This window comes from Narcine bancroftii, chromosome 13, assembly GCF_036971445.1.
Source record: "Narcine bancroftii isolate sNarBan1 chromosome 13, sNarBan1.hap1, whole genome shotgun sequence".
Lineage (NCBI taxonomy): Eukaryota > Metazoa > Chordata > Chondrichthyes > Torpediniformes > Narcinidae > Narcine > Narcine bancroftii.
The window spans coordinates 52408688-52434471 of record NC_091481.1 but is presented as its reverse complement, the minus strand read 5'-3'; the positions used below and the strand labels follow the sequence as shown (position 1 = coordinate 52434471).

The 25784-nt window shown below is 46.1% G+C and overlaps 1 protein-coding gene across 1 annotated transcript; it reads left to right on the top strand.

Moving 5' to 3' along the window:
• The first annotated feature begins 9562 nt into the window (after positions 1-9562).
• Positions 9563-22489, top strand: mgp (matrix Gla protein). The gene is made up of 4 exons (XM_069909587.1): positions 9563-9880; positions 14340-14369; positions 14904-14973; positions 20552-22489. The coding sequence occupies exons 1-4, from the start codon at positions 9673-9675 to the stop codon at positions 20754-20756; spliced, it is 513 nt and encodes a 170-aa protein (XP_069765688.1). The 5' UTR covers positions 9563-9672; the 3' UTR covers positions 20757-22489.
• The last annotated feature ends 3295 nt before the right edge of the window (positions 22490-25784 follow it).

Sequence of the window (25784 nt, the reverse complement as noted above, 5' to 3'; positions counted from 1 at the left end):
AGTAAACATTAGTCTAGACACAACCTGCAAATAAAGAGATGATCCAGTTGCTCAGTTTCTTACTGTCTGTGGGATATTCCACCTCCCCAATGTTGTAATAGCTGCAGTTAAAATGTCAGAACGTTGCACAGCATGGAAACAGGCCCTTCGGCCCTTACTGAGCACACTGGCCATGAGCCCCCCCCCACTCACCTGCCCACCAGGGGCAATGGACAATAGCCAATTGACGAGCATGCCTTTGGGATGTCACTGGGGTGGGGGGAGGAGATCATGCAAACTCCACACAGTCAGTACCGGAGGTCAAGATTAGGCGCGGTTAGCGTGACATTGATACAGCACTGGGAAGGAGGTTCAAATCCTGTGCTGTCTGAAAGGAGTTTGTAAGCTCTCCTCATGTCTGTGTGGGTTTCCTCCGGAGGCCCTGGTTTCATCCCACCCTTCAAATCGTACCGGGGGGCTGGGGGGGTAGGTTAATCGGGTGTAATTAGGCTGCACGGACTAGTGAGCCGAAAGGGTCTGTCACCCTGCTGTATGTCTAAATTTAACATTCCAATTAACATTTAAAATTTAAAATGAATCCATCGAACATGTAGTGATAAACTAGTTAGTCCTTCCTACACACACGGCTTCAATTCCAAACTCCTCCTTCTGCCCCTCTCTCCTCTATTACCCTATTACATATGTTGCTTTGACTGGTGACCATCGCACGTCTCCACACACCCCCTGTATTTGGTCATGAGATTTCCAGCATTATCAAGTGGAGAGGAGGGATTAATCGGAGGGGGTTTCAGTGTTTGAAACCCTTGCGTTTTATTAATATCTGAGTGAATCCATTATCCAAAGATTTCAGAAAATTTCTGCCTCAAAAATAACCTTCTTAAGGACAATGAGGAGGGCAAGGCTACTGAGCCAATCTTGACAACGTTTTACGCTCAAGACTCAGGCCCGAAATGTGGGTAATATATCTTTGTCGCAAAATGGAAGCTGAGAGACCGGTTGAGTTCCTCCATCATTTCTGTGTGTTTTTGACAGGAGCACAGTTGTGAATGTCCGTGTTGGACGGTGACCGCAAAGCATTGGACAGGACATCGATACAGAGGATCATCAAAACGGCCAAGAAGATCAGTGGGGTCTCCCTTTCTGCTACCGATGTTCCTTTAGAAGGGCTCAAGGAATTATCTTGGACCTCTACCATCCATCACACAGATGTTGGAGGGATTGGCATCAGGAAGGAGCGCCCAAATCAGGACTGCCTGGCTGGGGAGTGCTTCTTCTCGTAGGCGGTGAGAGTGATGAACTTATAACCTTGGGTCCCTTATAAATTCAATGAGTACATTATTTGAATATATTTGTTTTATATTTTTATGTATGCTCTTGATTATTGTGGGATGTGCATTATGTGCGAGGACTGTGGTCTGGAGAAATGCTGTTTTGTCTGGTTGATCATGTCCAGTCAGGCCATAATAAACTTGGACCCAAGGCATTTGTTTTTATTCCTCAGGACGGAATTCTGCCTGTGTCTCTCTGAACTCAATAATGCCATGATGTTCTTGGCTTCGTTCAAAATTGGTCAATTAGCGGTCAGAATCTCCCAAGGGAAAACGAGATTAAAGGCAAGGCCAGGAATAATACTCTGGGGTCATGGTTAGTGAGTGATCCCTTCTCTTGGGAAATGTTTTGCAGGAAGCTTATTGACGCCGACATCCAAACAAGAATTAGTTGGTGCACTTTCGTGAACCAGCAGTGAATTCACTCTCAGCAGGGAAGCAACTGGGGGAGATTGTGAATTCCTTCAGACACTGATGAAGGTAGGGGGAGGGGAGGGGGAGATAGGCTGTGTCTGAGGGTAAAGGGTCAGAGGATTTAGAATTTAGACCTACAACATGGTAACAGGCCCCCACGAGTCTGTGCTGCCCAATTACACCCAATTAACCTCCACCCCCAGTACGTTTCAAACAGTTGGAGGAAACCGGAGTCACTCACGTGGGCATGGGGAGAATGGGCAAACTCCGTATAGACTGTACAGGATTCGAACCCCGGTCCTGATCGCTGGTGCTGTAACGATGTTGCGCTAACCTTCACGCCAGCCGTGCCACTCCAATGGAGACAGTTTTCTCATGTCCATGTCACAGCAATCTATGGAAGGTATGAGTTGACCTGAATCAAGGAACACCTTAAGCACAGAGCTGTGATAACACGGCTATGCCGAAAGGAACACTGGAGAACTAGGATATGGGGACATGGTGGCAGTGGCACAGAGAGAGAGAGAGAGACGTAGATGAAGATGGAATAGAAAATAGGAAAACAAGTCACTCAACCGGAGGGACCAAAGCAGCTGGAAACACTGGTTAAAAAGACACAAAGAAATGCTGGAGGAACTCAGCCAGTCTCACAATCTCCACAAGAGGTGCCCATTGGAGACACTGGGGCAGTGGTTTACAGAAATACTGGAACCCCAACCCTCACAACACTGGCCTACAGACACACTGACCAACAGAGCACTGACCTACAGGCACAATGGCCTATAGAACATTGGCCTACAGGAACACTGGCCTACAGGCACAGTGGCCTACTGGAATACTGGCCTGCAAGGACACAGGCAACAGGGTAACAGGAACACTGGTTTACAGGAAACTGCCCTACAGAAAACACTGGAACACCAGCCTACAGGATCACTGGCCTACATGAACACTGTCCAACAGCCACACTGGCACACAGGGATATTTTGACATTGGAAAACAGGGAGACTGGAGCAGAGATACAACATGATACAGGTCATGCTGTGTGCTGGAGTTATCCAGCACAGAAATTTCAGAATCAGAATCTGGGTCGACAGCAGAACATCAAGCAACATCACACTGAATACTGGCGCACCTCAGGGCATGGTGGTCATCCCGCTCCTGTTCTCATTACTGACCTACAACTGCATCACCAGATCCAGCTCCAACAGAGCCATCAAGTTTGCAGATGACACCACAGTCGTTGGCTTCATCAGCAACAACAATGAGTCACACAACAGATAAGAGATCTCACGATCTTGTGTGAGAGGAAGAACCTGAGTCTCAATGTAGACAAGACAAAGGAGATGATCGTGGACCAGGAATGACCACCCTCCACTACACATCAACAACACTGTAGTGGAGAAAGTGGAGAGCACCAAGTACCTTGGAGTTCACTTAACTAGTGACCTATCATGGACAATCAACTTATCACTGTCTGGAAGGCACAACAGCAACTGCACTTCCTGAGAAGACTGAAACGGACAAGGCTACTGGCCACCATCATATCAACCTTCTACAGGAACTCTATTGTGAGTGTTCTGACTGGTTTCATCACAGTGTGGTACAGTTGTACATGTACAATCAGATGACAATAAACTTGACTTGGCTTGACTTGATTTAAAGGGAACATTAAAATTGAGCCCACATTCACCACTTCAGCTGCCAGCTCATTTCACATCCACGGATACTCTGTGTGAAGATGTTCCCTCTAAATCAAGTTAAGTTTATTGTCATCTGATTAGACAAATACAACCCGATGAAACAGCGTCCTCCGGTCCTCGATGCAAAACACAACCAGACCAAACACTCACGCAGACAATGAATATACGCAGAACAAGTATTATAATACAACTCCAATCATTCCAAATTGGATTATCCGATATCCTCAGTTATCTGAAATTGTTTTGGATCCGAAAGTGACGTCTATTTGGCTCTGAAATTTTTTTGGATAATTGAGCATTTCAGAAAAATCAGAAATCCTCATTTATCCGGAAGATTTTGAAGCCGAAATGACATCATTTTGCCTCCGAAAAATTTTGAATAAATGAGGATATCAGAAATTATCAGAAATCCTCAGTTATCGGAAATTTTCTCTGAGCAGAACTGTTGTCACATGTTGAAAAAAATGTGGAATTTTTGAAAAACCTCCGAGTCGAATTCCGAGTTTTTGGAGTTGGATTTATTTTATTTTGAGCAAATTGTTTTTTGGTGAGAATTAAATGTTATTTCATGCTTTAAAACCCTTCCCCTGTTGCTTGTTGTTGTTTCAACACAGTTACAAGTGATTTGCTTTTGCTACTGGGCTGTTTTTAAAAAATTACCAGTTCTCCGAAAATATCGTTCATCTGAAATAGCCCCAGTCCAGACCATCTCGGACAATTTACCGTATATCTATACAAACAAATAAATAAATATTGTTTCGTGAATATGAGAGTCTTGGAGGGTCAGTGTGAGCAGTTCTTTTGGTCGTTCAGCCTTCTCACTGCCCCTTGGGAAGAAGCTGATCCTCAGCCTGGTGGTGCTGGCTCTGATCCTCCTGTATCCTCCTGTATCTTGTCCTCTGCGGACAACGATCCTGGTAGATCACGTTGGGGGTGCTGGGGGGTGGGCGGAGGGCAACTCCAGTGATCCTCTCTGCCGCTCTCACGGTCCTGTGGACTGACCTGCAATCCATTACTTTGCAGCAAATGTGCCACAGCAAATGCAGCCAGCCAGGACGCTCTGGATGGAGCTCCTGCGGAAAGTAGAGGTCAAGGAATGCTTTGCTCATTGGAAAAAGTCTGTGCCTGGTGAACTTTTGCTGATTATAACCATTGGCTGGAGTCAGGAATCAACATCAGGATGTGTGTTCAACTTGGAAGTGTGATGAGATTTTGTGGTGAACACACCTAAACATGTTTTCAATGGTTTGTAATCAGTGAGAGTCTTTATGTAAACGAGCTTAATGAGGATATGCTAACAGTATAATCTCTCCATCAGTGTTTCTGCTTTATATTCCTGTAAATAGTGAACTGTTGTAGCTGGAAGTTAACCGATAATCGAGGTCTCATTTGCACTTATTCAATCCTTTTTAATTCTCCCTCTATTCCATGAATATTCCACAATTCTGCAGCACTTACCGAAACACTGGTGATCAACGAACCCACTAGACAGCTTTTGGATATGGGAGGAAGCTGGAACATCTGCAGGAAACTACGCAGTACAAGCAAACTTCACATAGAGAGCTCGGAGGTCAGGATTGAACCTGAGTGCCCAGGGCTGTAAGGAATCGGGTACGAGAGACAAGGAGAGGTTGTGTTCTCCAGAGTGTCAGATGCTGAGTATACTGTCATACATACACCATCCCATCAATGAACATTCATATATCTTCATACACATACCCTCCCATTAATGTACATTCTTATACCTTCACATCCATACCTTCCCATTAATGTACATTCTTATACCTTCACATCCATACATTCCCATCAATCTACATTCCTATACCTTCATACACATACCTTTCCATCAATGTATGTTCAAATACCTTCATACCCTTACCCTACCATCAATCTACATTCCTATATATTCACATCTATACCTTCCCATCAATTTACATTCCTTTTCCTTCATTTCCATACCTTACCATGTATTTATATATTCCTATACCGTCATATCTATACCCTCCCATCAATGTACATTCCTATATCTTCACCTATATTCCTTCCCATCATTTTACATTCCTTGACCTTCTCATCCATACATTCTCATCAATCTACATTCCTATACCTTCTCATCCATACATTCCCAGCAATGTACATTCCTATACCCTCACATCCATGCCTTCCCATCTATGTATATTCCTTTACCTTCAAATCTATATATTCACATGAATGTACATTCTTATGCTTTCAAATGCATACCCTCCTATCAATGTACATTCCTATACCTTCCCATCAATATACATTCCTATACCTTCACATCCATACCTTCCGGTGCTGGCCCAATGGGCCAAATGGCCTACTCCAGTTCCTATTGTCTATTGTCTATTGTCTACATTCCTATACCTTCACATCTATACCTTCACATTAATGTATATTGCTAATTTTGTTCTCTCAATGCCCCGCTCTCACACCTGTGGCATGTTGTCATTACATTCCTCTCTGTTGGTTGAAGGGCTTCTCCTTGGTCTCACCCCATCAACTTCAGGGAATGGGAAGACTCTAGGCCGTGGTCCTTCCCCACAGCTCCCTCACCTTGGCTGCACCAAGACTCCATAGGTCTCTCAGCATGTACTCCTGCAGCATCGGCTTCATCCCACACTGACATCTCCTTGTGTTGAAAGACCGGACAGACCGAAGTGCATCTTTCACTTGGATGATGGTCTTCCAGCAGTTCTGGTTGTTGAATTCTATGCGTGCCCCCAGTTCAACTTAGACATGGGCCAAAAGGCCTGTTCCTATGTTCTCTATGAACCAGCAATGCCACTTAATCTCACTAACTGAGACCAGCCTCAAAATGGTTTATCAGAAACGGAATCAGGATTTATTGTCATGAACAAGTCAAAAAATTTGGTGTTTTGTGGTAGCATCATAGGGCAAACATTCATATTCTAACCATCTTACAACATTCCTATAAAAAAACTAAAAATAATAGAGTACGAAAAGTAAGGCAGTGTCTTTGGTTCATTGATTATTCAGGAATCTGTTGGCAGCAGAGAGGAAACTGTCCTTGTGCCACTGAGTTGCTCGTCTTTAGGCTCCTGTACCTTTTTATCGATAGTAGCAGAGTGAAGAGGGCATGGCCTAGCTGGTGGGGGTGTCTTTGAGGAGAAAGGCTGTGTTTTTAAGACACCTCCTCATGTAGATGTTCTCGATGGAGTGAAGTCTGGTGCCTATGATGTTGTAAGCTGAGTTAACAAGCCTCTGGAGTTTATTCTTGTCTTGAAAGTTGGCGCCTCCGTACCAGTCAGTGATGTAACCAGCCAGAATGCTCTCCATGGTACAACTGTAGAAGTTTACGAGAGTCTTTTTTTTTAAATTTTTTATTTTTCACACCATAAATCACAATAGCCATGATATACACTTTTTCTTTTTCACACATTTACAGTGACTTTTTCTCCCCCCCCCCCTCCCTCCTCCCAAGCCATCCCCCCACCCCCCCCACCTCTCATCCATTTTAGGTATACAACCTAGGTTGCATTAATTCAGTCATACAATGTTGTCATTCAACAAAAATACACCAGAAATTCTACAGAGTCCATTCTTTTCTTTCCTTCTCCTTCCATCAACTTAGGTAATGTTTGTCCCCGGTAGGTTTTCGCTATTGTATTTAATGTAAGGCTCCCATACTTGTTCGAATATTTCAATATTATTTCTTAAACTATATGTTATTTTTTCTAATGGAATACATTTATTCATTTCTATATACCATTGTTGTATTTTCAAATTATCTTCCAATTTCCAGGTTGACATAATACATTTTTTTGCTACGGCTAGGGCTATCTTAACAAATCTTTTTTGTGCATCTTCCAAGTCAATTCCAAATTCTTTATTTTTTATGTTACTTAGGAGAAAGATCTCTGGATTCTTTGGTATATTGTTTTCTGTTATTTTATTTAATATCTGATTGAGATCATCCCAAAATTTTTCTACTCTCTCACATGTCCAGATTGCATGAATTGTTGTTCCCCTTTCTTTTTTACATCGAAAACATCTATCAGATACTGTTGGGTCCCATTTATTTAACTTTTGCGGTGTAATGTATAGTCTGTGTAACCAATTATATTGTATCATACGCAGCCTCGTATTTATTGTATTTCTCATCGTTCCAGAACATAATTTCTCCCATGTTTCCTTTTTTATCTTTATATTTAAATCTTGTTCCCATTTTTGTTTAGTTTTACCATTTGTTTCCTCATTCTCCTTTTCTTGCAGTTTAATATACATATTTGTTATAAATCTTTTGATTAACATTGTATCTGTAATCACATATTCAAGGTTACTTCCCTCTGGTAAACTCAAATTGCTTCCTAATTTATCTTTCAAGTAGGATCTCAGTTGGTAATATGCTAGCGCTGTATCTGCAGTTATTTTGTACTTATCTCTCATTTGTTCAAAGGATAAGAATCTACTTCCTGAAAAACAATTTTCTATTCTTTTAATCCCTTTTTTTCCCCATTTTCTAAAGGAAAGGTTGTCTATTGTAAAAGGGAGTAGCTTATTTTGCGTCAATATTAGTTTTGGTAATTGATAATTTGTTTTATTTCTTTCTACATGAATCTTCTTCCATATATTGAGGAGATGGTGTAATACTGGAGAAGTTCTATGTTGTACCAATTTTTCGTCCCATTTATATAATATGTGTTCAGGTATCTTTTCCCCTATTTTATCTAATTCTAATCGAAGTTTACGAGAGTCTTTGATGACATAACGAATCTCCTCAGACACCTCACTGGCGAGCCTTCTTTGTGATTCCATCGATCCAGGACAGATCCTCGGAGATGTTGACACCCAGGAACTTGAGGTTCTTGACCCTCTCCACTACTGAGCCCTCAATGAGGACTGGGTCATGTTCCCCTGACTTCCTCCTGAAGTCCACAATCATCTCCTTGGTTTTGCTAACGTTGAGCGCAAGGTTGTTGTCGTTACACCATTAAACAAGCTGATCCATCTCCCTCCTGTACACTTCCTCATTATCGTTTGTGAATCTGCTGACAACTGTATAGATGGCATTGGAATTGTGCCTGGCCGCACAACCATGGTGTATAACGAGTAAAGCAGTGGGCTAAACATGCATTCTTGTGGTGCGTCTGTGTTAATGATCCGTGAAGAGTATTACTTCCAATTTTCTGAGCATCTCTTCCAACAGATGATTGCAAGCAGCGTTAAAGAGGGGCAGGCAGTGGAGGGAGATTTCACCCTGTCATCCATGAGGCTTTAAGTGCCAGTTTTGAGCTCTTCAGCACTGAATAACAGTCAACAGATGTACTCAGCTGGGCTTGGAAGCCTTTTGAAATTCTAAGCAATTCGAGAGCGGTTCACAGTTAACTGGCAGAATTATTCTCAGAACAAGCCCATCAAACATTGTGACTGCACACGTCTTGCGCCTGCCCCGGATTTATGAGGATATTTTAAATTCGCAACACTGAGATGAGAATCTTCACATCTCCGAAGGAGCGTTACACAGCCTGTGGAATGGTGGGGGGTGGGGGGGTTGTGTGTGGTGATCCTCACTCAGAAGGGCTGAGATGGCAAACTGTACATGATGTGGAGCAATACTGGATGGCATTCACACTATTGGGAGACTGCATGGAGAGAGTGTCCCTGTCAGGCAATGCTGAGAAAGCACTGCATGAGAAAGCACTGGGGGCTTCCCTGGGGGGGGGGGGGGCTTCGGATTCCTCCCTCCCTTCAAAACATACCGGAGTTGTAGGTTAATTGGGTGGCATGGGCTGAAATGGCCTGTTACCCTCCTCTATGTTTTAAAAATTAAAAAGGAAAAACAGAAATATGTCCCTGGATATTTTACTCCAGGGCCTTTTGCGTGAAGATGATGGATTTCAATGATTCCCCTTCCCTTCTCACCCCATCCATTGCCTCTTCCACCCTCTTACTGAGTAACCGCAGCTAACTCCAGAGGCTGTGCTTTCTGTATAGAAAGCACAACCCATAAGGAGTTAAAACTGATTTGGCTGCCCTCCAGCACACCCAAACAAGTCCCAAACAAGCACTCCCACCCCACCATGCCCTCCCCTCCCTTATAAACCCACACCTTCACCATTGCATGAATCCAGGCCTTCTTGATATCCAAACAAATACTTTCCTGCAACAAGAAAGTCTTGCCGAGCCGACTTGGCTGCAGAAGATGCTTTCATAAACGCTCCTCTGTCCTATGGGACCACTTGCCAAAAATGTGCCCACACCCCTCATTCGTCAGAGTTCGCTCCACTGAGTCAATACAGCTCCTCTATAAGGGTCGCTGGAGCACAGGTTCTCTCACACAGCCCAAAGGCCAGCTTGTTGGTGGATTGGAGACACGGTGCGAGATCAATAGCAGAAACAAGATGCGGACCCTGATTCTCCTCGGCCTCTGTGCCTTGACAGCAGTTTGTGTGACAGGTAGGAACCGTTGCCCAAAAACCTGCCACTGAAAAATGAGAAGATTTTATTTGGCTGGGTTGCATGTTTGATATTGATCTTTAAAAAATTTTTGAAACAAGGATTGAAAATAATTAAGATGATTCGAGGCTGAGGGGTTTAAGTATTTTGTTGGCACAGGGTGGCGAGTATCGGAGGAGCCCTGAACTGTGGGACGGGTAGTACTGGAGGAGTGCTGCGCTGTCGGACGCCCAGTTGGGACATTAAATTAAAGCCCGATTTGCTCCTTTGGATGGATGTCAAAAACCTGGTGTCACCCTTTTAAGAAAGAAGCAAGAGAATTCTCCTGTGTGTTTGCCCTCACCACAGGTGTACAAGGACACCCAGTTCCCTATGTAGATCAACACTTCCTGGTAAATAATGCTCTACTTTTCGGGTTTTCTTACTCAAATACATAGATCTTCATTTATATCCATGTTACACCCCATCTATCATGAATTTGCACCTCACTTAACTTATCTAAATTGATCCAAAGGGGCGGGGAGGAGGTTCCTGTACTGGTTACTGCTCCACACCTTCTACTTCCTTGCCCCCGTACACTGCCGTGGCACTCGGTGTTGCCATTTACCAATCAGGAGCGGTCCTCAGTGGTGGCTGCTCTATGCAGGGATCCAGCCCTTGTACATCGGGGACCTGGGGTGGAGGGTATTACACCAAGCGGCGCCCTGCAACAAGCTTCTGAGTTGGTACCCGGATCTCCCAGCTGTGTACCCCTTCTGTGGGCTGGAGGAGACCAGGTACCAGATGTACGTTGGGTTTGCGAAGTTGCAGCCCCTCATTGCCTTTCTGAAGAGGCTGCTCCTCACGTTCTGGTCACATTTCAGCCCTACCCTCCTACTTGAAAGGAGGGGGATGTCCTGGTCACCTTACTCCTGGGTCTGGCTAAACTGTCCATTCGAGGATCCCGGAAGCGAGCGGCTCAAAGCCCCACTCACAAAGTGCTGGGGATCTTCCGGGCATATGTTTGCGCCCAGGTGTCATTGGAAAGAGACCATGCGCTGTATTAGATCCATGGAAGGGTTTCGGGAGCGCTGGGAACTGTGGGGTGTGCACTTCATCCTCAACGTGGATGGTAACATTTTAATATAATCGTATAGTTGCCTTGTTTTAGGTCGAGTAATTGCTTGATGACTCTGGTGTATTTGTGCAATGATAGATGTGTTAAAAAAAGGGGCAGTACTAGGGGAGTCTGCACTGTCAGAGGGGCAGTACTGGGGGAGTTGGTACTTTTAGTGTCTTCAATGTGACCCCCATTTCGGAAAACTGTGAAGGACTGGTGTCCAACATTTCAACAAGATCTGGTGTCAATATCAATGGCTCATTTTGCAGCTCTACGTCAGGTCAAGGATGGGGAAAGTGACGAACGTTCATTGTATGTCTGATCACAGGGGCCAAGGGCTGGTACAGATCACTCTCTCTTTCAATCTTTTGATTGAGTTTTATAGAGCGGGCTCACCCTGTACAGAGAACACAGGGTTACTAAGTATGAAGGACACAAGTACATTTCAAAAAAAAAACAATAGCATATAATGATAAAAAAGAAAAAAAAAATCCAAGATCTTTAACCCCCAATCGAAAAAACCTGGGCTGCTTTGACATAAATAGGTCATATTGTTCTGCTCAATCTATAAAATGTACCGAAGGAAAACCATGTACATAAATAAATACATTCAATGGTCAAGATAAAAAGATTTAATGAGCACGAAAATAGTCCATAAAAGGACTCTAAATTTTATGCAAATCAATGTTAGTATACAAGGTGGAACAGCTGATCTTTTCTAGATTAATGCAGATCTGTCTCAGTCACGAGGGGTCACACCTGAACACGAATGGTGCCTGTTCAATTATTTGCTGCTTGTAGTTTCCTGGTTCGTTACTTTTAGCTCCAAGACGTTCCTATTTTAAAAACCAGCAGACTGTGAAAACGAGAATGGATGGTGTCCTGAGGCTGGAGACTGGTGGCTTGGCCTGGACCGCGACTGGACTGTGCCCTTAGGGCAGGCACAGGGAGCTCTGAAGCTGAGGCAACTGGAACAGGGACAGTCCCAGCTGCAATTGGGAAATCCCAGGAAATACACACCAGCAGCGGGGAGGTGGCATTTCCTCTCAGAGAGTCAAGCTTGAGGCTTTCTGAATCAGTAGAGCACTCTTGATTCCCATTAACCCCTCAGTCTGTGAATGCAGCCAGATTCCTAACTTCCTCTGTTTGGTGCATTGTAGGGTGAATCCCATTATCATGGGATGACAGGGTTTGCACAACACTCTTACAGCACCAGCCACCTGGGTTCGAGTACAGCAAGGTTGCACGTTTTCTCCATGTCTGCGTGGGATTCCTCCGGGTGTCCGGATTCCTCCCGCTGTTCAAAATATAGCGGGGTTGTCGGTCAATTGGGCATTACTGGCTTGTAGGCCGAAAGGGCCTGTTACTGTGCTGTATGTCTAAAAAATCTAAAAAAATAATCATAAGGGCACAAGATTTCTCTGTGCATTCCACGTAACCAAAGAATTTTACCCTCTGAAACCAAAGGCGTACATGGAAATATATCCTGAATATCAAGCCACAGATGGGTACAGCACCATTCTCCATGAACCCTTGTCCATCCCAGGGAATCTCACCCATTTCTGCATCAGTATCCTTCATATGAAGGCTTGAAGGTTTAGTAAGTGGAACTTTGAACACGTTTCTCAGCTGGCTTGTCCAGAGGTAAGTACACCCTCCTTTACCAAACCTCCAAGCCCACTCCCTACGCCTTCCTTAGGTTGTGAAAAACGTTTTGCAAATGTCAATCATTCCAAAGTTCAAAATGCGCCAAGGAAAATATTCTTAATTTTTAACAAAAATTAAACTAACAACATGGAAGCAGGCCCTTCCAGCCCATGTGTCCGTGCCACCTGATTGCACCCGATTGACCAATAAACCCTGCATGTTTTGAACGGTGGGAGGGAACCAGAGAACCTGGAGGAAACCCATGCAGACACGGGCACAATGCACAAACTCCTTACAGACAGTGCAGGCACTGTAACAATGCAATGATGGGTTAACTGCTATGTTACCCAAAATAGACCACACCGGCCAGGCCAGGCACCTTCTGCTTCTAACATTTCATGTCAAATCCTCGCTCAGAATGAGGACAAAGAGAGGACAATTTTCAGGGATGGGTAGCGTAAAGCAATATCTCTGATTGGGTGATGTCAGGGATGCCTTGATGATAAACTGGTCCAGCCACATGATTGGTAGGGAAGTTAGAGAAAGAGGAGTGAAGCAAAAAAAATGTGATCGAAGTTCTGGTTTAAGAGAAAAAGAACAATGTTAATGAAGATTTAAAAAACAATAAAAAATTTGAATCTGCTATCATCTGAAATGCGACAAGTAATGCAGGTGGAAGAGAATGACTGCTCTCAAGCTTATGTTAAATCTCAGCATTAGTTCAAAGTTCAGAGTTATTGCCAGAGTACCTACGTGACATCACATACAATCCTGGGATTCTTTTTCTTGTGGGTGAGACAGAATTACCACTTACTGTTAGTGCAAATAAATACTCAAGAAGATACGCATTAGGGAAGGGGGTCACAGATACGTAGACCAGAGTGGGACTGGATGGGGAATTAAAGTGACAGACAACTAGGATCTTCCAGTCTTCAACAGCTACTTACCTTCATGGCAATCCTGGCTTCACCTGAACAGAAATACTCCATGTGTCCAAGTTTGTTCAGCATTTTATGTTTCATTTCAGCTTGCCAATAATTTCCATTTTATTTTTCACTCTTTTTGCAGCTCTTGGTTTTTCTTCATCACACACTGACAGGGAGAGTAGAAATTCCTAGAAACCACATTCTGGAAAAAAATATTATGAAGTGTAGCAGGCCAATCGTGCAAACATTTAATGCAATGCTGGAAGCCACAGAGAACATCAGGGATTGCATTAGCACTGAATATTCCTTTTTAGAGATACAGCAGGGTGACAGGCCTTTCTGGCCCATGAGCCCGAGCAGCACAAATACATCAACTAACCTACAAACTCCTTACATTAGAGCGGCATGGTTGGCATAATGCTGTTACAGCACCAGTGACTGGGGTTCGAATCCCACGCTGTCTATAAGGAGTTTGCACATACTCACCATGTATGCATGGGTTTCCCCTGGGGGCTCTGGTTTCCTCCCACCCTTCAAAACATACCGGGATTGTAGGTTAATGGGGTATAAATTGGGCGGTACGAATTTGTGGGCTGAAATGGCCTGTTACCATGCTGTATGCCTAAATTTAAGTATGTCTACATTTAAATTTAAATTTTTGGAGGGTGGGAGGAAACTGGAGCTCTTGGAGCTAACCCAATTATGTTTATTATTTACATAAAAGTGAACTTTGTTCTTTTTTGTTGTGTTTATGAGGGTTACTAATTACAGCTTTTTCTCATTACAGATTCTTCAGAGTCCAACGAGATAGATGATGGTACGTTGGCTTTTGTATTTGTGATAACTATAGGGTCTCATACTGGAGGGGAGCAAGAACTAAAAGTCAGTCCTTGACATGGAGAAGGAACATGGGGGGGGGGGGGTGGGGGACAGTCAGGTGTAGATACTGGGAGAAATTCCGATACTGAGACCCTCTAGATAACAAGACCGGCACTGGGTCCCATTGGGGTAGGGGCACTGAATCAAATGGAACCAGTGACACTCTCACTCTGGGACAGGGCCATTGGAACATGGCAAGGCAGGGACATGGGTGCGTTCTGGGGCACTCACAAAGGAGCAGACACAACTGTTACAATCTGAGACAGAGATATTGGGACTTGCTGGGGCAGGGATGTCAGGGCAAGGGCAGTGAAGCAAACATAATCTGCGACCCACCAGAAAGGGGAATACTGAGACCATAACTGCCAGCTTAAAGGGGCCATGCTCTGAGAGGAATATTAAGGGTCTGCTCTCTGATTTTCCTTCTGAAAACTGTCACCAGTTGCATTGATTTGACTCCTTTCTCTTTCAGTCCTGTTCCTTGGAAGGAGAGATGCAAATTCTTTCATGAGACCAGCGAAGCAGAACTATTTCTGGGAAAGGTTTGTTCAATATTCTGAGTCACCCTCCTTCTAAACCCACAGGCAGCAGTTGGCCTTCATAAATCAATGAATGCCGGAGTTGGGATGTTATGGTAAAGTTGTAGAAGACATTGATGAGGCCAAATTTGGAGAAATGTGTGCTGTTTTGGGCACCTAACTCCAGGAAAGATATCAATAAGATAGAAAGAGTAAAGAGAAGATTTATTAAGATGTTGCCCGGACTTCAGGAACTGAGTTCAGGGAAAGGCTGAACAGGTTAGGACTTTCCCTGGAGTGTAGAAAAATGAGGGAAGATTTTACAGAGGTATTTAAAATTATGAGGGGGGAGAGACAGAGGAAATGTAGAAAGGCTTTTCCAAAGAGGAGAGATACAAACCAGAAGACATAGGTTAAGGGTGAAAGGGGAAAAGTTTAGGGGGAACAAAAGGGGGTATTTCTTCACCCAGAGAGTGGTGGGGGAGTGGAACGAACTGCCAGCTGAGATGTGGAATGCAGGCTCGATTTTAACATTTAAGAAGAATTTGAACAGGTACATGGTTGGGAGGTGTTTGGAGGGATATGGACTGGGTGCAGGTCAGTGGGATGGTGGAATAATGGTTCAGCACAGTCTAGAAGGGCCAAACGACCTGTTTTCTGTGCTCTAATGTTCTATGGTTCTAGGGTTCACTTCTGGACTGGCTAGGGTCACTGCCCTTTGATGTGTTGGCCTGCAGGGGTGGGAAGGAATCAGCTTCCCTCTCTGAAAACTGGGCACAATTGTCTGCCGTATTTTCCCCAGGGTACTCTCAGGCAGTCCCTCGGGATGGAAGGTGAATTGCTTCCCCTCCAGTTCCATGGGTTCTCGGGTGGATAATGAGGCCAATGTCTCTCTCCTGGAGTCTTTGACCCTACGTCTTGCTCCCCAACTTGCTCCCCTTCCCCAACATCAGGCAGAACTTTCCAGATTGCAGATACAATGGGGGAAAAAAAAATATCCCAGTGTCTGTTGCCTCAGAGGGAGGGTTGGCGTAAGAGTTGGGCTCAGCTTGACATTGCTGGCTCCAATCAGGCAGTCGTTGGTTCCACCCAACTAGCCCATGCCGACCACCTGCCTGCGTTTAACCCATATCCCTCTAAACCCACGGGTCCGTTTGAACATTCCATAAATGCTGCAATAGTGCCCACCTCGACCACCTCCTGTGGCAACCTGTACCATACATCCACGGTTCCTGCTGGTGTAATGGTCGGCAAGATGCTGTTACTGTGCCAGTAACCGGGGTTTGAATCTGGCGCTGTCCGTAGGGAGTTCGTAAATTCTCGACTGCCTCTGCGTGTGTTTCCTCCGGGTGCTAACCCTCTAAAAACGTACCGGGGGTTGTAGGTTAATTGGGTGTCATTGGATGTCACGTGTCTCAAGGCCAGGGCCTTAGGCACCTTAAGCAAAGCCAACTACTTATAACCCCCAAAAATTGCTAATTCGATTTTCAGAAACAGATATTTTGTAGAAAAAATTAAAATGCTAAATTTATTTTAAATTGCAAGAATAAGAATCAAACCAACACTGGAACCTTTCATCAGGATTGAGAGTGGATGAGAGCATGAGGTCAGGGCCTGCGAGAGCCAGTGAAGTGCCCTGGCCCTAGTACTGGTACGGACTGGTGAGGATGTGTCTGCCTCCATGCTGGGCCTGCCCCAAGCCTTGTGTCACCAAGCTTAGCATCAGCTTCACCCGATTCCTTCCAATTACCCCTCGGGGGTAGTTCTCCACAGGCCCACGGTGTGGGATGGCGGACACCCAATCATCTGTCTTGGCTGGAGCTGGGGTTCGGGGAAGACCCTCTCCCCACCGCCTCACGCATCCAGCTATGTCTGGTGGTCAGAGCGGAGTGGACATGACATGAAGTGGGAGAGCTTTGCCCTGCCCTGCGTGACATGTCACATCTCTCACCGGCATCGTGTTTGACCTGCCCCCATTGTACTCACACAATGCCCGAACCCCACAAATTAGACCACCCTCCCCCGAGCTTCACTCCTGCAGAATAAGTATCAAAGACACTAAAGGAAGAGGAAAGCATGGACTGGAATGGTGATGGCAAATCAGAAGGTTGGAACCATTCAGGTTGGGCACTACCAGTAAACACAGAGACAAGCTGAGGAAATGATAGTCTTTAATACACAGAAGAACCTTGCTGGCCCAGTTCCCAGGATAGGAATGGAGGGAAGGGAGAGGTGGCTTGACCTATATGGCCCAAGACCACGGGTAAGAAGTCATAAGGTATGAGTAATCTGTGGCCAGCTCCATATATACAACCGAAAATGATAACTATATACAATGGAGGAAACATATCACCACAAGAGAGCCAGTTCATTCTCTCTCTCTCTCTCTCTCTCTCACACACACACACACACACACACACACACACACACACACACACACACACACACACACACACACACACACACACACACACACACACACACACACACACACACACACTCTCCTTTCCTTGCTCTCTCACTCTACCTGGTTCACCTCCTTGCTCTCTCTCAGTCTTTCTCACAGAACCCCCCCTCCCCCCCCCCCCGCTGTCTTGCTCTGACCAGAATCACCTTCCCTCTCGCCTTTTGACACTTGGGCTCCCCGGCATGGGATTTTATTGGGGTTGAGTGGGGCAGTAGTGGAATGGGGACATGCACTCAGACAACAGGAACCTCTGCCAGTCGGAGCCCACCCAAGACCCGGCAATCCAAGATGACCTTTCACCTGGGCTGAACAAGTACCATCAATTCTGCTGATCCAAGGGTTGTTTCTGGGACTGGGTAATGAGATTAGTGCTATTAAATGTAAATTATTCCTATCTTTCCAGCCTGCCTTCTTCTCTGCTCATTATCTCGGCAGACAAGGCAGACAGAGGTCACAAATTCCCTAAATCAGCACCGTTCCTTACAGCCGGGTTCATTGTAACAGGGTTAGAAATGGGACAGGTGAAAGGGTTTTAATGGGGAAGCCATCTCTCTCTCTCTCTCTCTCTCTCTCTCTCTCTTTCTCGTTCTCTCCCCTCCCACTGTTTTGGGAAATAATTAAAAAGTTGGTTTGAAAAAATAAACTCGTTATGTTGAATGTGTGTTTGAGATGGTAGTAGTTGAATATGAAGTGTGTGTTCTAGTGTATTCCCGGCTTTAATTGCATTGAAATACACTTGCAGTAAATGATTTAACTAAAACCTCTTCTGAACATATTACTTTTTTTCCACTAATGGTGAGGTGTACACTTTTATGAAAAATTAAAGTAGTCTTCTTTGGCTTGGCTTCGCGGACGAAGATTTATGGAGGGGGTAAAAGCCCACGTCAGCTGTAGGCTCGTTTGTGGCTGACAAGTCCGATGCGGGACAGGCAGACACGGTTGCAGCGGCTGCAGGGGAAAATTGGTTGGTTGGGGTTGGGTGTTGGGTTTTTCCTCCTTTGCCTTTTGTCAGTGAGGTGGGCTCTGCGGTCTTCTTCAAAGGAGGTTGCTGCCCGCCAAACTGTCAGGCACCAAGATGCACGGTTTGAGGCGATATCAGCCCACTGGCGGTGGTCAATGTGGCAGGCACCAAGAGATTTCTTTAGGCAGTCCTTGTACCTTTTCTTTGGTGCACCTCTGTCACGGTGGCCAGTGGAGAGCTCGCCATATAACACGATCTTGGGAAGGCGATGGTCCTCCATTCTGGAGACGTGACCCACCCAGCGCAGCTGGATCTTCATCAGCGTGGACTCGATGCTGTCGACCTCTGCCATCTCGAGTACTTCGACGTTAGGGATGAAAGCGCTCCAATGGATGTTGAGGATGGAGCGGAGACAACGCTGGTGGAAGCGTTCTAAGAGCCGTAGGTGATGCCGGTAGAGGCCCCATCATTCGGAGCCGAACAGGAGTGTGGGTATGACAACGGCTCTGTATACGCTTATCTTTGTGAGGTTTTTCAGTTGGTTGTTTTTCCAGACTCTTTTGTGTAGTCTTCCAAAGGTGCTATTTGCCTTGGCGAGTCTGTTGTCTATCTCATTGTCGATCCTTGCATCTGATGAAATGGTGCAGCCGAGATAGGTAAACTGGTTGACCGTTTTGAGTTTTGTGTGCAGGGTATAAAAGGTTGAGAACCACTGGTTTAAAGCCTCGAATCTTGCCGTGCAATTATGCGCATTTGCTTTGTTCGAGAAACCAGCGCATTTACAGTATATCAACGCGCAGCCACTCCAGAACTGGGTGCTGCCAGGACAGCTGCAGACGCATTGCTGTGAACTGCACCGGTGGCGACTGAGTGTCACACCTCCCGCACCCGAGGCTGGGCCGGACTGGCTTCAATTGACTTCGATCATATTGTCAATAAATTTTTAAAAATTTAAATTTAATGTTTTAAATAATAAGGAAGACAGAGAGTCGCCACTTTGTCCAGCACCCCTCGCATAACTGAGTCCCCAGTGAGGAACAAATTCACACCCCCTGGTTTACGGGGCCACTAGGCTATTGGGGCCTCACTATGTAACAGGCCATTTCAGCCTACGAGTCTGTGCTGTCAAATTTACACTCCTTTAACCTACACCCCTGGTACGTTTTGAAGGGTGGGAGGAAATCGGAGCCCAGGGAAATCCCATTCAGACACGGGGAGAACCCCCGGACCCAATTGGTAATGCTGTAAATGTGTTGCGCTAACTGCTACACCTAAATTTAAATATCTCCACCGCTCCCCCCCAACCTTAAACCAATGGTCTCTGGTTACTGATTCTCCTTCTTGGGCAGATGGGAGGTGGAGGTGGAAGGGCAGGGAAGAGCCGAAAGTGAAGGTTCGAGAGTGGGAGGTGATTACCATAGCGAAGGGCGTTTTGGGGTAAACATGAGATGTGTGTGTGTGTGTGTGTGTGTGAATGCCAGACCAGGGACAAAGAGCATCGGATAACCAGCAATAAGTCCAAAAGATTATTCGGGGGAGGAACCCAGCGAGAGCTGAAAATGTGGAACTTGGCCATTGTGTGAAGGGGACTGGGGTGATGTGGGGTCTGGGAGGGCAAGCAGGGGTCATGCAAGTTAGAGGGGCCAATCACCGATTCCTTCAATCTTGGGCTTTTGATTTCAGCAAAGAATTATTGTGGTTTGGGATAGTCCGTGGACAAAGATTTTAATTGAATTGAGTTTAGATGTACAGCGTGATAACAGGCCCTTCTAAGTTCACCTACAACCTCTGTATGGTTTTGGAGGTGGGAGGAAACCGGAGCACCTGGAGGAAAACCCATGAGGAGAATGTGCAAACTCCTTACAAACAGCATCGGATTCAAATCCCAGTCACAGGCGTTGTAACAGTGAGCCTCTCCAGATGATTTCTATCTTAATATTGGCTAGTTGCAAATGAACTTCCCCAAGAGAGTTCCCCTGCCAGAATAGACTCTCCTTCCACCTCCCCTCCCCACATCCCCCTCCCACCCCCAACTGACCTTCTTCATATTCCAGAACCCATGGAGAGGGAAGGTGCACCCAAATGGAACAGATGGGCTGAAGGGCCTGCTAATAAATGCTAGGTCATTCCCTGCAAAGTGCTTGGGTGAATCATTTCCTTCTCTCCCTTTGCAGGCTGAGATACAAGTCCCCGCAAGAAATGAACAGAGAGAAGTGCGAGGAGTACTGGCCCTGTGATCTTTTGGCGAGACAGGTCGGACACAGGCAAGCCTATGACAGGGTCTTCAACAACGACAGGAGAAGCCCCAGCGGCCCCCGCCAATCACGTCCTTTCAGACAGAGGGGCAGTCGGACCAGGAAGCATTACCACAGATACTAGCTGAAACAACAGCAGGAAAAAGACACGTGCACACATGTGCACGTGCGCATACAGACAGACAGACAGACAGACACACACACACACACACACACACACACACATACACACACACACACACACACACAGGAATCAGCAGATAGCAGAGCAAGGTTACATAAAAACAGAATCTGTTGGAAACACTCATAGGGTCAGGCAGCGTCTGGTGAGAGATTTTCTTGGTAACCCCACTGAGGGCATCCAAAGGTAGGACTCAACACAGTCATGGACCCAGTGGGTTCCAACATACCTGACCCAGGGTCTCACAGTTCACCCTGGTATCCGTGCCCCAGGGCTACCTCAATGTCCCCATCCCAATGCCCTCCCCCAACTGAGCTTGTCCCTTTTTCACTGCCTGGGTGCTTCCAGCCATTTCTGATTTTATTTTGGGTTCCTGCCATCTGCAGATTTTTTTTTTGTAAAGCAAGATAATGCCACCAGGGAGAGGGGACAGGACAGCCTATGGAATCTGCCCCGGGATCCGATCCATTCGAAACTACTTTCCCTCTCTTGGGCCCAGCTTTAGGAGATAGTTGGTTTATCCATTTGGTTGAACCTTGTTCCCTAGACAAGGGCAGAATGAGGTGCATCAAATCAAATTCCACAAATGCAGCTTGTTCCTAAAAGGATTTACAACTGGAAAATGCTGAAAACACATCTGTGGAAGGGGAAGCTGTGCTTAACCTTACAGGTCCTTTGATCAGGATGATCGGCCAAAGACATTCTCTTTCTCTCTCCACAGATGCTGAGTCTTACCAGTCATTACTGAATTTATTTTGGATTTCTAGCATCTGCAGATTTTCAAATTTCTTTCAATCTCCACACAGCATTGAAGATTTGCCCAATTCTAAATCCTTCCCATTCACACTGTACTACCATTACACCCCCTCCCCCTTCCTCCCCATTGCACTAATTACCAGAGACAATTATTGTCTTGGGCTCTCGAGGATTAGCGTGGCGCAGGAAGTGATCAGTGGCCTGTGGACTGGTTCCAATTGACTGTGTAACGGGACCAAGAAAGCAATCAATGTCCTCACATCCTGGGGACCAAGGTGGCTTGCTCAGGAACAAGTCGCAGACCAGATGTGATGAGGGAGGGAGTGTCTTCATCTCTTAAACCGAGGTCGATGCTTCATGTCGCGACCATTCCAGGTCCATATATGCTTCATGGATGGGAGAACGATTGGCGGTGATGAAGAGAGAGGGGGAGGGGGAGAGAGAGAGTGAGAGAGAAATAGGAAGGGGAATACGAGGGAGGGAGAAAGAGAGAGAGAGAGAGAACAAGAGAGAGTGTGAATGATATTGGAAAGCCGATATACTGGGACAGGAATGGGTTACAGACCTTCCCAGTAACGAACGGAAAATAATTTAATCATTAACAGAAGTGAGAGATTTTTCTGAGTGAGATGGTAGAGTTTGACTAGATCCAGACAGCCCAACCATGAAATTGAGCTCCATTTCACAATATCCCTCTTGCAGAATATCTGTAATCAAAGCTGCCTTAAGCCATATCAGCAGAGAGAAACACAAGATTATAGACTGCACCTTGTAAATACCGCCTGCCAGCATTTCAGCACAGTATGGCGCCTTTTTGATCTCTGTCTGAAGCTTACAACCTAACCATTATTACGCGCAGTGTGTAACTGAAGTCTTCAGTCGCATTTACAGGAATACATAATAAAGAAATGTAGAACTTTGCTGTTTGTGACCATCTCTTTCTCACTGTCAAATTGAATGCCTGAGGTTAAGAAATGGTTCTTGGAGTTAAACACGAAAGTCTGCAGACACTGTGATCGAAGTAAAAACACAACGCTGGAGAAACCCAGCAGGCTGGTGAAACACGAAAGTCTCCAGGTGCTGTGATTGGAATAAAAACCCATAGAAATGCTGGAGGAACTCAGCCGCTCTCACAAGAGACAAAGATACATTGCCGACACTTTGGGCCTGAGCCCTTCATCAAGGTGGGGCTGTGGTTTCTGTGATGTAAACAAGTCAATGCTGATTCGATGGGCAGAAGGGCTTGTTTCTGCCTGATTATGATCGTCATACACATAATGTATGGGAAGAAATATGCATGGCAGATAATAAATGTTCACAATTACACAATGGAAGAAACCAAAGTGCAGTTTCAAGAGTGCCACAGAGATTCAGGGAACAAGGGGAGGATCAAGAGTCTGTAAAGAGGCTGTTCTTCAACCCAGAGGTGCTTCTGAACGTCCTGCCTGAAGCAGCGGTGAGAGGAGGTTGTGAGCAGGGTAATGGTGGGGGGGGTGGGGGGAGTCCTTTATGAAGTTGCCTCCTTCTTGAGGCAGCTCCTCGCGTAGATGCCTTGGAGGTCAGAGCCAGCGATGGATCTGTGCTCCTGTGCAGTCGAATTCCCAAGCAAGGCAGAGATGCAAGCACTCAATATACTTTCCATAGTACTTGTGTGGACGTTTAGTAGAGGATCCAATGACACACACAATCTCCACAGACTCCTTAGAAAGTCGAGGCATTGGTGTGTCTTCTTCACAGTTGCCTCAATGTGGTGGCTCCTGGACAGGTCCAGCAATATGTGAACTCATTTAAAGAGAAACATTGCCTGCAACATCCACGTCTTGGGAAATAAAGACGAACACTGCGTTTCCCTGAGATGAGACGGATTGAGCATCTCACCAACCCGCCAACTTCACGGTGTTTAAACATTATAATGTGGAAGAAGTGGAACCTCTGGCCTGACTGTGGTTTGTGATTTGGGAAAAGCCACAAAAAGGCTCCTGCACCGGTTCACACTCTGCACCTGTTCACACACTGTACCCGTTCACACTCCATCCCTGTTCACACTCCTCTTCCCATGCACACTCTGACCCTGTTAACACTCTGCATCTGTTCACACACCTGCACCTGCTCACACTCTGTACCTGTTCACATTTCTGCGCCTGTTCACACTCTGCATCTGCTCACACTCCTGTGCCTGTTCACACTCCTGTACCTGCTTGCACTCTGTACCTGTTCACACTCTGTCCCAGTTCACACGCAGTTTCAGTTCACACTCTGTTCACACGCTGTTTCTGTTCACACTGTCCATATTCACACTCTGCGCCTGTTCACACTTCTGCACCTGTTCACACTCTGTGTCTGCTCACTCTCCTGTGACTGTTCTCACTCTGCGCCTGCTCACACTCTGTACCTGTTCACACACTGTCCCTGTTCACACGCTGTCCCTGTTCGCACTCTGCACCTGCTCATACTCTGCACCAGTTCACACTCCTGCACCTGTTCACCCTCTGTCCCTGTTCACACTCTGTCCCTGTTCACATGCTGTTTCTATTCAAACTCTGTCCCTTTTCACACTCTCTGCCTGTTCACACTCCTGTCCCTGTTCACACTCTCTGCCTGTTCACACTTTGCGCCTGTTCACACTCTGCACCTACACACACTCCTGTCCCTGTTCACACTCTCTCCCTGTTCACACTTTGCACCCGTTCAAACTCTGAACCTGTTCACCCTCTCTGCCTGTTCACACTTTGTGCCTGTTCACATTCCTGTCCCTGTTCACACTCCTATCCCTCTTCACACACTCTGCCTGTTCACACTTTGCACCCGTTCACACTCTGCACGTGTTCACACTCTCTGCCTGTTCACACTTTGTGCCTGTTCACACACTGTACCTCACACTCTGTACCTGCTCACACTCCTGTCCCCATTCACACTCTCCACTGGTTCACACTCCTGTCCCTGTTCACATTTTCCACTTGTTCACACTTTGCACATGTTCACAATCTGCACCTGATCACTGTACCTGACCACACACTGTTTCTGTTCACACTTTGCACCTGTTCACACTCTGCACCTGTTCACACTCCTGCACCTGCTCACACTCCTGTCCCTGTTCACAATCTGCACCTGCTCATACTCCTGTCCCTGTTCACATTCTCTGCCTGTTCACACTTTGAGCCTGTTCACACTCTGCACCTGCTCACACTCTGCACCTGCTCACACTCCTGTCCCTGTTCACACTTTGTGACTGTTCACACTCCTGTCCATGTTCACACTCTCTGCCTGATCACATTTTGTGCCTGTTCACACTCCTGTCTCTGTTCACACTCTCTGCCTGTTCACACTCAGTCCCTGTTCACACTCCTGCGCCAGTTCACACCCTGTCCCTGTTCACACTCTGCATCTGTTCACACACCTGCACCTGTTCACTCTCTGTACCTGTTCACTCTCTCCGCCTGTTCACACTCCTGTCCATATTCAAACTCCTGCACCTGTTCACACTGTGCTCCTTCTCATATTCCTGCGCCCCTTCACACTCCTGCACCTGCTCACACTCTGCACCTGTTCACACTCTGCATCTGTTCACACACCTGCACCTGCTCACAGTGTAACTGTTCACACTCGGTCCCTGTTCACATGCTGTTTCTGTTCACACTCTGTACCTGTTCACACTCTGTACCCGTTCACACTCCTGCGCCTGTTCACACTCTGTCCCTGTTTGCACAATGTTTCTGTTCACACTGTCCCTTTTCACACTCTGCACCAGTTCACACTCTTGTACCTGCTCAAACTCTGTACCTGTTCACCCTCTGTCCCTGTTCACACACTGTTTCTGTTCACACTCTGTCCCTGTTCACACTGTGCACCTGTTCACACTTGGACCCTGTTCACACGCTGTTTCTGTTCACACTCTGTCCCTGTTCACACTCTTTCCCTGTTCACACTCTGCATCTGTTCACATACCTGCACCTGCTCAAATAGTACCTGTTCACACTCGGTCCCTGTTCGCACGCTGTTTCTGATCACACTCTGTCCCTTTTCATACTCAGTGCCTGATCACACCCTGCACCTGTTCACACTCTGAACCTGTTCATCCTCTGTCCCTGTTCACACAATGTATCTGTTCACACTCCTGCCCCTGTTCACTCTCTCTGCTTGTTCACACTTTGTGCCTGTTCAAATTCATGCACCTGTTCACACGCTGCTCCTGCTCCCACTCCTGCGCCCATTCAC

Bases quoted from the DNA above. Each gene is read 5' to 3' on its own strand.
- mgp (XM_069909587.1), top strand. From the start codon at position 9,673: ATGTGCCCACACCCCTCATTCGTCAGAGTTCGCTCCACTGAGTCAATA. The intron at 9,881-14,339 runs GTAGGAACCGTT...TTCTCATTACAG, and splicing joins GACAGCAGTTTGTGTGACAG to ATTCTTCAGAGTCCAACGAG. The intron at 14,974-20,551 runs GTTTGTTCAATA...CTCCCTTTGCAG, and splicing joins CAGAACTATTTCTGGGAAAG to GCTGAGATACAAGTCCCCGC.